The 15,911-nt window shown below is 36.4% G+C and overlaps 1 protein-coding gene across 2 annotated transcripts in view; it reads right to left on the bottom strand.

Moving 5' to 3' along the window:
• Window positions 1-15,911, bottom strand: part of LOC105148824 (uncharacterized) — a 131,663-nt gene that overhangs the window by 57,308 nt on the left and 58,444 nt on the right. For both annotated transcript variants that reach the window (XM_087407521.1, XM_087407520.1), the window contains exon 7: window positions 2,120-2,339. In XM_087407521.1, the coding sequence (XP_087263647.1) occupies window positions 2,120-2,339 (220 nt within the window). The remainder of the gene's footprint in view (window positions 1-2,119; window positions 2,340-15,911) is intronic.

A 15,911-nucleotide genomic window follows, 5' to 3' on the forward strand; every position in this document is an offset into this window, starting at 1 on the left:
TTAAGGGGATGCTGGAGCCGTATTACCGATAAAACTATTCCAAATTCGATAGTAGTGACTTCTTTCATTCATTTCTTATACTTATTACATATTGTGTCTCAAACGCATTCATCTGATCTTATCTAATATATTGCAACATCTTTTAAAAGATTGAACACCTATTGTTAGATACATCTATGTTGTTTACCATTCCGAGTTTTCGTTCAGCGTTCGTATACACGTCATTCATAGATCAATGTAAATCTTTCTTTTGAAGCTTTTAGTCTTAGTTTCATAAACTCAGTATTGTTTGTACATGCGCTGAGTGGTGCACTACGGTGTGGTCCATACGAGCTATAAAACTTTTTGTATTAAGGAAACATCTACGTCAGATAACAGCTCTACGTTGAAAACGAGTTGAAAAAATGTAAATTTTTTTCCGATTTTAGTATAAAATCTATTACAGCACTCCCAAATTTTGCGTCTACTTTAATCCTGTAAAAAGATTTTTGATTCCGTTTAGTAAATTTGAAGATTTATATCAATCGGCAAAGTCCTGGCAATTTAGCCACTTCAGCATCCCCTTAATGTTATTATCCCATCTAAAATATATGCATGCAAATACTTAATCGGACATAATCGATCGAGTCTGTTCAAATAGTAACAAACGGATATTTCTCATCGGACATTCCGATAAATCTATTTCCGATTAAATGTGACCGGATTTTTGATCAAAATAATCGTAAATATTCGTTTTTTGAAAGAATAATCCGATTATTACGATTTGAAAAACCTGTATATTTTTTTAGTGCAGTAGATGTTGGCACTGAGATAAATCAGATGTTTGATGTATGAAATGTGTATAACCTCAAAATATCGGAGTTAGTAAGATCAAGTGCGGAGTACAACTGAAGAGCGACGATAATTGAAGCGCTTCGCGCCGGACGTTCGCCGACTGAAATTATTCATCGAATATCCGCGATCGATTCTTTACAACATCGCACAAAAGTATACAGACGCGAAGAAGTCCGAAGAAAGTTCTGCTAATCCGGCAAGGCAGAATTATTCGAGAAAAAGCATTCCTTGCTTGATTTCAACTGGCTGTCATCCAAAGCTCAAGAGCTTATTTCGAAAGACTCAGGAGTCGCTTCGGAAATTATCTACCATATTAGGGATGAATGAGGCCACTTTCGAATCGACGAAGAGGATATACGTCTTATGTGTTCAAGATATGGCAAATGTTGTCTGAGAATGTTAAGGCCAAGAGAGTTAGCTGCAATTTGTTTCTTTATTCGTTGACACACGAAGCCGCGGATCGCGTCAGATTTTTTTCCGATAAGATTTTTACTGCTGATACAAAAGTGAACCAGAGGGATGACCGCCGACTCGCTCATAATCCTCAGGATGTCCCCGTAATAACCAGGACAAAGTTTCCGACAAATGTTCAGGTCCTAAGTGTCCAATGAGAGTGACATCATACCGCCTTATTTAAAAAAAAAAGAGAAAAAAGTTTATCTCCGAATTCTAAGAAATGTAGTGAATCCGTAGATGAAAATTACGACCTCTGGAAGGTCGTACATTTTTTAACAAGACGGCGCGCTAACTCACACAAACCATTTAGTGCAAAAAATTGGCTTTACTACAACATGGACATGTTTTGGTCCAAGGAATTCTGCCCTCCTAATAGTCTAAATTTAAATCCCTTAGATTATTTCGTTTGGGACGTTATTAAAAGGATGCCTAACAAGTTCAGGCATCCCAAAATGACAACTTTTCAAGCCACTATTCATGCAGCATTCATGAATTTAGACAAGGACGCAGGAGCAGTTAAAGAGAGCGTCCTCGCGCTTTAGGCAAGGAATCAGGATAGTGATCGCAGCAAACGAGGATTATACTGAGTAATAAAACTCAGAGAGAATCCTTCAAGCGATCAAAAAATTTTTGTATATTTTCAAGTTTTTTCTAAATAAAATGGCGTTTTAATAAATTGATTGTTTTGTTCAAATTTAGCTGATTTTACGCATCCTGTAAAAGTATTAAATTGGAGGCCGAAAGAATAATGTTACTGTTAAAATATTAAAAAAAGATACTTCTCGTTTTTCTTTTTTTTTTCTTTTCTATCGAATTGAAGTTCACTTACCATTCCGAAATATTCTCAGACTGTCACTATGCATGGCATTACTACTGTAAACCATGGAGGCATCCAAATAACTGGTCACTTGGGACAATTGTTCTCTCGGGCCAAATTCACAGCCCTCCTTAGGAGCTGGTCCGCTTCTGAGAAATTCCAAACACCTCACACCCAAAGGACCATAGAAATTGTCGCGTAAATTCACTGCTATCGGAAGACACTCTGGATGCTATATAATTTACATATGCATATTAGAAGTAGGGTTATCAAATCTTATGTGGCCTAATGCTTAATATGATCTATTTGCTGTTTCTAGACATACGGTAGTGTCGGCATTAACAAAAACACATAGCATTTTAGCGTGACCATCAAGATATATATATATATATATATATATATATATATATATATAATCAATGCACAAAAAATTAAGAATAGGTGAAAAATATTGCAGAAATAAAAACATTGTAAATGAATATTACATATAACTGTAATAAGATATAAAATATAAAATACAGCTTATTTGTATCCATTGTGAGTTACGTCCAATCTATATTTCAAATTTTTTTATATTTAATATCATTACATTAATATTTTTACACTTAATATTTATTTAGTAATAAATTAAAACATAATAGGAAAAACCGGATCTCGTTGGAATAGTTTTTACAATTTCGGCATTAGATTTTTAAACCAATTAATTATTATAATTAAAATATATCAATATGATAGAGAGAATCTTTCTCTACATTTTCATACCAATAGTTATATACATTGTATAGTTTCTTTGCAATAGGGGAGACTGGGGCTAAGTGGACATCTTTTTTTCAATTGCAATTTTCAATAACAAAGTAAATGATTTTAGTCAAATAATTATTAGCGTTTTATAGAGTGGTTATAAGACAACAAAATGGCAATAAAAAGTTTTAGTGTTTGCAACTTCATTTCATTCATATACACAAAAAATGGTACTTCGGAAAATGAAATCTAAAAAATGCCAGAGGCTAAGTGTGCATTCCCCGCAGCTAAATGGGCACCATATTTTTTTGCAATATAAAATAAAAACACATCATTATGATCAAAATATCAAAAACTGTATTAAATTTTATTTCGAATATTTAATTTGAATCTTCTAATGCCATATCAGACAAATTTTTTTTCAATTTTTTTAGCTGCCGATGCAATTTTCATATTATTCTTTTTGACAGCTAACACAGCTTTAGACATCTTATCTTTATCGATGAGATCAGTTTTATACTTGTAATTGCGAACCATACTGTAATTAACACGAAAATATGATAAAAATATAATAAAAAATCGCGCGAGGTTAGGTGGTTTCATACTATTTAGACCCGATGGCTTGATGCCCTCTTAATATCAAACATATATTGTAACTTTTGACATAAATAAAATTTAAACAATTCTGAAAAAAAAAGAAATAACACAAAGAATGAATTTTTACATAGATTTACTTATCTGAACAATTTTGAATTAAAAAAATAACAACCATCAGGATACATATTGTCTGAACGTTCGAAAAGTTACTTTTGACTATCGAAAACACGTTTGACTATTTGATCTAAACATAACAACGCGGCACCTAAACTAACTAAATTTCGTTGATAAAGAGATGCCATCTACAATATAAATTGGGATTTCATAAGATATATTTTTATATTTTTGCCACTCAAAATTCAAATGCTAGCTTAGCTCCGGTGTCAATTTAGCCCCAGTCTCCCCTAAAAAAAATACAATGCTGCATTATAACTTATGATATGTGGAATAAATTGGTATATATCACAGTATAAAATGCCTCTAAACTCTATATTAAACTAACAAAAACATAATAGAAAAGTAATGGAAAAAAAATTAGAAGGTAGATGTGTACTTCTTAATAAAAATTGTATTTTTTAAAGTTATTTTGTAATAATCAAATAGCAAAATATTACAGAAAAATATGCGTACATTATTTTAATTCTATCATATTTTAATATGAAAGCATTAAATATAAAGCGTTTTGTCAAAGTTAAATTGTAATTAAATGTTCATGCGAAACAGCGAGTTAACCTAACCTAACCTAACCTTTTCTTACGATATGAGCCAACGCACTCCATCCTTGCACGTGTCCGATTTTAATCATTTTATTATAACAAATTACCATTGTTACTTAAAATATCATATTGTATACTAACAAACGCTTTTCTTTTAACTATAATTACAGCAACAACTTTTCCATTATTTCTTTTATAAACACATGAATGGAACGCATTTGTCTCTTATGCCAATGAACCTCCTGGTCTCCTCTATTATTCATTTAGAAAGATAGCACTGCGATAAAATGCATTGTAATATTTTAACGCTGTTGCAGTAATATTGCAATGCGGTAAACTACAATGTAATAATTGATCGATATTGCTGTAATATTACAATATACTACATTGAATCATTGAATGATATTGCGGTAATATTACAAGATGATATATTACATTGAAATATTTGCACGATATTGCGGTAATACTGTTTTGCGATATGTCATACTGCAATATTTAAACTTTATTGTGTTAATAAAGGATTTTTTAACAAGAGATAATATTTTAAATTATTAAAAAAAATGCATTTTTTTGTAAGAAAGCTATGCCATTTTATTTCAATTCCAAATGTGATGAAAAATTTTGTCAAAAGGATGACCATTTGTAAAAAAAGACAAGGTGACCATTTGGCGGATATCATTTTTAAAACATAACCTCACAGTTTGTATTGGGATTGAAATAAAAATATCACAGCTTTCTTAAAAAAAAAATGCATTTTTTAATAATTCAAAATACTATCTCTTGTTAAAAAAAACCCTTTACTTCAATGCGATATATCGTATTGCAATATTTGGACGATATTGCGATAATATTACATTGCAATGTATCACATTGCAATATTTGGACGACATTGTAGCAATATGGCATAAGGATATATGACATTGTATTAGGTGTTGGAATTAATTCGTAGCGTTTTACAAGTGATGGGAAGTACTTTCATTAATGTATTTTTTAATGCTCATGTGAAATAAATAACATTCTTTCATTAAAAATGCTACGAATTAATTCCAACACCTAATAATATCTCAATAAAATTATAGCAGTATTACATTACATTATGATATATCGCAATGTGACATTTCATTAATATTTACGTAATATTGTATTACAAGTTGTAATATTGCAATCTCATTGAAATATTACTGCAATGTTACATACTATGTGGGTTTCTCTTGTCAATCTTTATTTTTACGCAAAAACACATCGATTCAGCGTTTTTTATCAAAATTTGAGTTCTTTTTAACATTTACCTTTATCACTAATCGTTCTATAACCTATTAATCAAATGGAATCAAGATGATGGATGAAAATACCTACATATCTACCCATACAGCACACTAACATTAAATCAACACCTCAGAAACGTTGATTCGTAATATTGTGAACATTGCAGTAACATGTCGCGAAATGTAGATTCAATGTTGAAGAGATGTTGTAGAAATGCATAATGTTTGTTGGATTGCAATGTCTGAGACATAAGAAATGTTCCTCATATTAATTAATTCAATTTTATTATTAAAATAAATATTATTGATTAACATCGTATTTCAGAACACATACGATAAAATTATAATTGAAAAAACCGCTTCCCCCTCATTTGAGAATTAATTTCCTTATTTTCCTAAGCGATCATCTATCCAATCTTGTACATCACCCAACGATGCTTAATCTCTGAAATCGAACTACAACTTCGATAATCCACAAACACTGAATGTTAGTAGCTGTATAATTGTAACATATACAGAGTCCATTATAAAAGTAATGCGCATCTGGAATGTTTCGGTTGCATTCTTTCCAAGTCGCACGCAAAACTTGATGGCGTATCGCTGTTCAAGCGAACGCTCCATTGCGCCGTGTTACAAAGTCGAAAAACACACTTCACGCGGAGGCACGTCTTTCCATTCAGACTGCTCGGAGCAAACTGGCGACCGGCTGCCTTGGAAGGCAGATCCCCCATCACATTTCCCGACCCATTTTACCCCGCTGCAATGGATATTCGCGTCACAATAAAATCATGCGCATTACTTTCATAATGGATCCTGTATATCGATATGTAGAAAGACCACGAACGAGGCCAATCGATATTACGCATCGGACCGGTCAACACAAATACTATACGTGCATTCCCTGATAGCACGGAAAGTTACAGTTGTGTTGCAGGGATCTTCCAATGTGTCTCAATTGTATATCACATTTATAATATTTCTGAGGCTATCTTCTTTGAAATATTATAATTGCAATATTTCTGCAATTACCTTGATTAAAATTTTATGCCTGAAATGTTCCTGTAATGTATAGTTATTTCAACATTATAAATGCAAAGTTTCTGAGAGATTTCTGAAACTTTTTTAATTAATAAATGCAGATATGGCATTATCTATTCGATTTACCATGCTCACACACGCGCACGCACGCACGCACGCACGTACGTACGCAACATAGTGTTACATCCTATAAACGTTTTTTTTTTCGAAAGAATTAGCTCCACATCGCGATTATGATTGGCGTCTATAAGATTCTAATGGAGTCTTCTGATAACGATCTGACAGAACTGAAAAGAGGGACCGGACAAGCTCCGCGAAAAGGACTCGTAAACGTCAATCAACCCGGAAGGAACAACAACCTTAATGCAGAAAAATGACAAGATTGCAAAAAACATTATAAATGCACCGAAGTCACGCAGTAGTAAAAATCCAAGCTTTGTTGTCCCAGACTGACCAACAATTTCATCTCAAAAAAGCAGGCGCCACGTCGCGCTTAAAAAATCGAAAAATGGGATAACTTCCCACGGTAGTGTTATCTAAGATCGGACTCGCGACAATGATTAGGTTGTACCCTGTACGCAAAACTAGTTGTGCACAGTAACCGTGTGTTTACTTAGCCATATTTTCCGCGAAGATAACAGAATTCGCCCGTCTGGAGCAATCTTGCCTCTTTAAAGAAAAATGTAATCATTTCTTTTCTTCTCAGAACCCCTCTAACGACACTTTAGATTAACAACGACAGGACGTTATAAAAATCATAAATCTCGCTTGACATTGCAACTAACTATTGCATCCTAGACAAAGGGCACTACGTCCTTTTTTCAAGGTATAAATAGAGGTCATGGAAGCGCAAAGCAGTACGGAAATCAATTATTGGAATCACCCAGTCACTGGCCATTGCGACTGTCCTCCTAGCGCTCTTCCATGGACAACAGGTCTACACTTTCATCGATATCTACCCGAGATCTCGTGGCCAAGCAGCTAAATAGCACTAAATAGTAAGTCGACCTGCCATTCCATCTGGAAATTTCCATTATACACACATCGTATAAAGAAATCCTGTATCAGAACACACACACACACACACACACACACACACACACACACACACACACACACACATATGCATACACTATGCGAGTAACCGACATACATACGAGGGCAAGTCAATAAGTTTTTAGAAAAACATAGTAAACACATTTTTTTTGATCGATTCATTTTTATTTCTCAACATAGTCTCCTTTCAGCTTTCAGCTTGATCCAACGATTCTCCAACTTTTTCAAGCTGTCCGAATAATATTTATTTGTCCAATCCTTCAAAATAAACCTCTATTTCGGCGATGAGCTGCTCTCTGGTGAATCTCTTTCCTCCGAACCATTTCTTCAATTTGGAAACAGGAAATAGTCCCAAGAAATAGTCGCTAAATCTGGCGAATATGCTGGATGGGGAAGCAACTCGTAGCATTTGATCATCGGTGCCGGGCACGTGTGAACCAATGCATTGTCTTGATGGAAGAGCACTTTCTTCTTCGCCAAATAGGGACGTTTTTTTCTTCAAAATGTTGTTGAAACGATCCAATAAGGCTGCGTAGTAATCGCCATTGATCGTTTGCTTCGACGGAAGGTAATCGGATATGAATTATATCGCATGCATCCCAAAAAATTGGCCATCACTTTTCCGGCCGACTTCACGGTCTTCACCTTCTTCGAAGTTGGTTCACTCGGTGAAGTCCATTGTTTTGACTGTTCCTTCGTCTCAGATGTGAAGTAATGGATCCATGTTTCGTCCACAATGAATCGACGCAGAAATTTATCTGGATTATGTTGAAACATCTCCAAACATTGTTTTGAAATCGTCACACGGTCGCGTTCATGGTCCACAGTGAGCAAACGCGGCATCCATCTTGCCGATAGCTTTTTCATACCCAATTGTTCGTGCAAAATTGAAATCACTGTGCCATGTGATATGACTATGGCCTCAACAAGCTCGCGCACTTTCACTCGTCGATCAGTCAAAACAATATCGTGGACTTTATCGATGATTTCTGGCGTAGCAGCCTCGATCCCGAACGAGGTGCATCACACGTGGATGTACGACCACGTTTAAATTCATTCACCCAATTGTATACAGTCGCAAACGCTGGTGCAGATGTGCTATGAACATTATCCAACTCAGCTTTGATTTCTTTCAGCGTTAAATCTTTCATATGTAGATGTTTGATCACTGCACAAAATTCGTTTTTTTTCTATTTTGCAAAAAATACAAGATAAAGGTTGTTCGCTTTAATCGTCTACAGAAATGAAACCACGCGATGAATTCCGCTCAAAATTTGACAGTAATCAGCTGAAAGATGCTACTTGTCAAAAAGTAATGTGACATAACACTGCGAGTACCTTCTGATAGATTTTTTTACTTATTGACTTGCCCTCGTATATTTTTTTTACTCTTCCGTTCGATTATAGTGCGCGCTCGTACATCAATTAAAAAACGGGGATGAACCTCTTACGTCTGGAGAAGTAGGCGAAATTATCCACATATTCAAGCCGTGCCGCCACAACCGATCGATGACAGCTACCTTGAGATTTCGTACTCGCCAGTTTTAGACCAAACACAACCGCTAGACCTCATCTCTTCTCCTGTCATCGATCCCAGGAAATCCTGGGCTATTCCCCTCCTCCTCTCGAGGAACGATTTTCTCCCCCGCCTCTTCTCAAAGAACGATTCCCTCTCTCTCTTTTCTTAAACCAGCTCCAAACCCCTCCGTATCAACCAGATTCCGTGCCGATCGATCCCCTTTTCAATGAAGGGGATAGAATAGTCTATTCCTGGAAACCCCACCCCTTATACCATTCTCATTCCAATGTGCTCCTGCACCACCTTCCTCGCCTCCTAACCCTATCCTCCTAACCCTTTCCTCTCCTCATACTCACATACACACACACACACATACACACACGCACACGCACACGCACACTCACACCTAACACACTCATAACTAAATTTTAATTTTACCATAAACAAATCAATTGTAATTACACGAATAAGTTTTTTTTCTTATGTATTTATATAAATACGTATATATATTCTCTATAACCTTAATTTTTTTTTAAATATATGTAAGTCATTTATATTATAAATAAAGATTGACAGCTTCTATTTATTTTCATCATTCGTATTCCTTTCCACCTAAACACCTGAGATCGCACGAGGTCCAGTCCCGCGTCAAAAGGATTAAGTTCCTTGACCCAAAAAGTAGGATCGACATTCGCATTATCCAGTGTGACAAGTGTCACATAGTGTCCCTTCGGGACGTTGACTCATATTCCGGGATCGAAAAGGTGCGTACGAATCACAGGTATTCATCTTTGCGCGTATACTTATGAGATTGAGTCTAGCCGTCTTCCCATACCCTCTCCATTTTCCCTTATTATCTCCTTGACCAAATTTCCAAGGGTTTAAATATAACAATAGATAAGAATATTAATTTTTTTAGTAAATAAGGTGCTTAGTGAGAGGAAGAAGAGAGAGAAAAAGAATACCTCAAAAATTTTATTTTCATGGTTACATTTTTTAATATATTTTATTAATTTAATATATTATGTAGAGCTTTAATATCCCAAATGAAAATTTCATATCGAGATACTGGCCCAGTACAAATTTTTAATATTGAGTACCGGCGCGATACTAAATACCAGTACGTACTGGTAAAACACTGGGATAATAACACAATGAGTCAAGATTTGGAATACAGTACTATTATAGTACAGTATTAGAATACTATTACAGTAAAGGATTACAATATTATAACAGTACCCAGAATTAGTACACATATTGTACCTAATATCGATATTGATTTTTAGTAGCGTAACAGAAACAATACTGTAACAAAAATCGTACTGATTCATAATATTGCAACAATATCAAATATTAATACCAATTTTTAACATTATAATAATACTAATACTATATAAAAAGTCCGTATTCTTTATATCGCAAAAGCTATATGGCAAATTCAAAAAAGGTTAGCTTCAGCTTTAACTCCAGATGGAGAAGGCAGAAGTGATGATGCCTGTATTATCCGTATGAAAGACTGCAAAATACAGGCATCGTCACTTCTCCGTCTAGAGTTAAAGCTGAATCTGTAACCTTTTTTGAATTGGCCATACGGCTTTTGCGATATAAAGAAATGGTACGGACTTTTTTATCAAGTCCTTTTTTATCATGTCTGGACATTTTTCGAACACGCGAAAATTAGCCGCCTATTAATATTTTCGAAAATTAATTTTATGCAAGTTGATTCATGTATACGCTGAAACAATTGCACTTGTCTTAAAGTTTGCACATTTTGAGTGCATGAAATATATGTGGTATCAAATTGATCGCCACAAAGAACATCTCTAACAGTGCAATATATATATTATATCTGTATTTGGTAAAAGAAATATGTTGAACGTCTGATAGGTATAATATAGATGCATATAATTTTTTTTTAGAAAAAATGTATTTGAATCGACACACTATTTTTGAAAATTTCAGTCTAAGTGCGATACTGGAAATCTGTCGACAATGCATTAGTTCAGTACGTCTTTTGTCGATTTCTCTACGGAAATGGATAATCCGCTGGCAATGTACCGTTTCGATACTGACACGATGCATTACTGTTGACAATGTCAATATAAACGTGGTACTGAATATCTACCGGCACTGTATTGGTTAAGTACAGTCGCGTCACATATTCCTTTTGCCAATTTCAATACGGACATGGTACAAATAGTCTGCTGGCGATGTACCGTTTTAATGTTAATTCCTGACGTACTACTTTTGGCAAGTCAGTATAGACACGATATCGAAAATTTATAATATACTGTTTCAGTACATTTGATTGATATATTCCTTCTGTTAATTTTAGTATGAAAATGATATCGATGATATATCGGCAGTGTATCATTTCGATACGGACACCCAAAGATATTTCTTTAGCCAATTTCTATACGGATATGGTATTTAAAACCTACTGACAATGTATTATTCCAGTATTACTATTCAGTATTAATTTACACACTGGAAGAGTACTGTTGATTGTATGCCGTTAGTCCCACTATATATATATATATATCACGTTTTCTGTTTATTATTATATCAGTTACCTGACGGATGGCGTGAGCACCCTTCTCGTACTAACCTAACCTTTTGTTTTATTATTGTTCGCACGCGCCAGAAACCAAGCTCTGTATTTTTATCTTATTCAGTAATAAAAATCCCAATAGGTTATGGGCCCAGGAGTGTGAACGGCTATAATAATAAATAAAAAAAAGGAGAGTGATAGGGGAGAGTGCAAGGAAGACAGAGGTCCAAGTAACATCGCTTGAATCTGCAAGGATGGAAATAAACTTGAAGTCTGTTACGCAACTGAACTCAAGCAGTTACGTTCGTTGGCGTTTTGAAATTCAGGCTCATCTCGAAGCAAACGATGTGTTTGATGTGGCTGATGGATCGAGAGAGCAACCAACGGATGCCACACTGGCTGATTGGAAAAAGAAGGACGCTTTGGCGAGGTTAAGTAAATCTCTCGATGGTGCACATTTTAATTTGGTGGTCGCCTGTAAATCATCCGCTGATATGTGGAAGACTCTCGTGGGACATTATGACGAGGTTTCAAACACGACGAAGCTAGCTGCATTGGAAACATACAACGACTATCACTGGAAAGACGATATGACTGTGACGTCGTATATTTCAGGGCTTATGCTCATTGAAAATAAGCTCAAGTTTTAAGTTAAGAGAAGTTTTCAAAGGTAAGAAGAAAGCAGGCTGGAAAAAGGATCAAAAGAAGCTACAATGTCACAACTGCAAAAGTTTTTGGACATTTTGCTCGTGACTGCCCATCCGAGAAGAAAGACACGAGCTCAGAAGGACGTTCGTCTAGCAATCGTGTGGCAATGCCAGCAAAACAACAATTAGGAGATATTGATGAGTGGATCGGTGATTCAGGTGCGTACAGCCATATTACTCGTAATAGTGATTGGTTTGTAGAATCAAAGGAATTGGATCCTCCGGAAGAAGTGAAAATAGGGGATGGCAGGATTCTAATGGCGACGGCTATTGGCAAAATAAATGTAACAGTCCATAACGGTAAAGAGTGGGTGCCGAGATGTCTCAAGGATGTAAGGTTAGTTCCTGATTTTGGACCATTCAATCTTTTCTCTATTGTAGCCACGACTGACCTTGGTTACGAAGCACTTTTTAGTAAGTCAGAGGTTGTTGTAAAGAATTCAAAAGGCGAGGTGATTGTCCGTGGTATTAAAAAAGGACACTCGACGTATCGAATGCTGATCAAAGTCGAGAAACCAGCTAAGGTTTGCACGGCTCAGAAGGAGATCTCCGCATCATGGGAAACTTGGCACCGTCGATTTGGACATGCAGGAAAAAACAAGGTCAAAGCTCTATTAGAATCTAAAGGATATTGTGCAACTGGAAAAGAAGATTTCTTCTGCGAAGCCTGTATTTTTGGAAAAATGACCAAAGGACCATACAAGGAAATCGTTAATAAGGATTTCAAGCCAGGTGCAAAAATTCACTGCGACCTTAGTGGGAAGGTTTCAATTGAATCGGCAGGTGGTTGCAAATATTTTGCTGTCTTTGTTGATGAGAGCTCAGGATACAAGAAAGTTGCCATGCTGAAAAAGAAGGAACTTGTCGAAGAATTCAAGAAAGTGATTCAGGAAGTCAAGGAAGAGACGGGTCATCCAATTGAGATTTTGCGGACTGATCAAGGCACTGAATTCATTGGTACATCATTTCAAGATCTTCTGAAGGAACATAAAATCAAGCATGAGATGAGTGTTGAGTACACACCACAGTCGAACGGTATGGCCGAACGTGCCATTCGATCTCTTACAGAAAAGGCTCGATCTCTACTTGCAGATCAAACTTGCCAAAGTTTATATGGGCCGAGTGTGTCTTGACTGCTTGTTATCTGTCCAATCTCGTCGCCACTCGTGATCTAAAGAAGACATCGTATGAACTCTGGCATGGGAAGGAGCCGTCCATTGAACATCTGCGTGCATTCGGTTGTGATGTTTTTGTGCACATCCCAAAACCGAAGCGAAATAAGTTCGACAAGAAAGTTCGAAAAGGTCAGCTGATAGGTTACGGACCGAGTACGAAGCTGTATCGAGTTTACTTTCAGGATCTTCAAGATGTTCGCATCGCACGTGATGTAAAATTCAATGAAAGAAAGCAAAATTCTTTCTATGTAGAAGACGAGATAAAATCATTATCCACCAATGACGAAACTTATGAAGTCAAAGAAAATGATTCTACTGAGATTGTAAATAAGATCGTTAAAGTATCTACTCATCCGAAGTCAACAAATGTACGCAAACCCAGTGGACCTTTAACCATGAAGCTCCGAAGTCGTAGCATCATCAGTGAGGATGTTCTTGACGAGAAGCAACAAGGAGGGCATGAAGTCCTGATGGCGTTAAACATGGAAGAACCCAAGACAGCAAGAGAGGCTCTTGAGGGTAAGGACTCCACCGGATGGCAAATGGCTATGCAAGATGAACTCGATTCCTTCGCGAAAAATGATGTGGTTGAGACATGTCTTGCCATCAGAAAAGAATGTTATTGACACTGGCTGGGTATTGAAGATCAAACGATATCCAAATGGTGAAATCAACAAGCTAAAGGCTAGAATTGTTTGCCGTGGATACAGTCAAAAACGCGGGATTGATTTTACCGAGACATTCGCACCTGTAGTTCGTATGGATTCAATTAGAATTTTGTTAGCTATTGCAGCTCATGAGAAGCTGGTGATCAAGCAATGTGATGTCAAGTCGGCATTTCTCTACGGAGACATCGAGGAAGAAATTTATGTGCGACCTCCTGATGCAGTAGACATTGATGATGAAAAAGTTTGGAAATTAAAAAAATCGCTCTATGGTCTGAAGCAGTCACCTCGGAATTGGAACAAGAAATTTAATAAGCTTGTCACAACCTTCGGTTCGATTCGTTCTATAGCTGATCCTTGCATATATTATGGAAATGGTCAGAAGGGGCGTTTGTTGTTGGCAATATATGTAGACGACATCTTCGTTGCTAGATAACCAGAAAACGTTGTGACTGAATTGCTAGATTTCATGAGGGCTGCGTTCGAGATAAAGATCGAAGAGCCAACCTGTTTCTTAGGTTTGGAACTAAAATGTTGACCGAAGATCAGGACGTATTCGCGTAAATCAACAGGGATATATTCGTAATATGCTCGCCCGTTTTGGCATAGAAAATTGTGACAAAGCCCATACTCCGGGAGAAGTTCAAATTAGGAAACATCAACTAACGAACGATGAAACATTTGGAGTTCCATTCCCTTATCGATAGGCTATTGGATGTTTACTATATGCAACGACGCATACGAGACCAGATATCTCGTTTCAGGTTAATCATGCTGCTCGTGCTGTTGAAGCACCAACACCGTATAACGTGAAGGAAGTGAAAAGAATTTTCCGTTACTTAAAAGGCATAATGTCAGTAGGAATTCAGTTTGGTGAAGGTAAAAACGAAGTTGTTGGATATTGTGATTCAGACTATGCTGGATGTCCGGACACTGCTAAAAGTACTTATGGACATGTTCGTATTAAACGGTGGACCAATATCCTGGGAATCACGGAAGAGCACGATTGTCGCTGACTCCACAACTGTTGCTGAACTGCAGGCTGCTTATGAAGCATCGAAACAAGCCATATGGATTAAAGATCTCATGAAAGAACTCATGACGTCTTCTGAGAAACCAATAATAATCTATTGCGACAATGAAGCGGCTGTTAAGCTGTCAAAATCCGAGGAAATAAAGAAGAAAACCAAGCACGTCAATATTCGCTTTAATTTTCTACGACAGACTGTTGGAGACAACAACGTGGAAGTTAAACATATTGCGGGCACAGAGAACCCAGCGGACATGTTAACGAAGCCTCTACCCCATGCAAAGCTGCTCCATTGCTGTAACCTTCTTTTTATCGAGTGAGACTACGTCAAGAGGGAGTGTTGATTGTATGCCGTTAGTCCCACTATATATATATATCACGTTTTCTGTTTATTATTATATCAGTTACCTGACAGATGGCGTGAGCACCCTTCTCATACTAACCTAACCTTTTGTTTTATTATTGTTCGCACGCGCCAGAAATCAAGCCCTGTATTTTTATCTTATTCAGCAATAAAAATCCCAATAAGTACCATAACATTGTTTTTTTGTTGACCCAATACAGAATCAAGTACTGAAGCACAATATATACAGTAGCGCAACTCTCTTGATTTTATGTTCGCCTGATGAAAATGGAGCATATGCGCGAAATAAGTAAGTTGCTCAGTAACGCCATCTAAACTTCTATCTCACTTCTTTCTTTTTCCGTTTTCTCTTTCGGAGCCATTTAAATGTCGAGTAGCTG

Source organism: Acromyrmex echinatior, chromosome 7 (genome assembly GCF_024713525.1).
Source record: "Acromyrmex echinatior isolate Ae372 chromosome 7, ASM2471352v2, whole genome shotgun sequence".
Classification (NCBI taxonomy): domain Eukaryota; kingdom Metazoa; phylum Arthropoda; class Insecta; order Hymenoptera; family Formicidae; genus Acromyrmex; species Acromyrmex echinatior.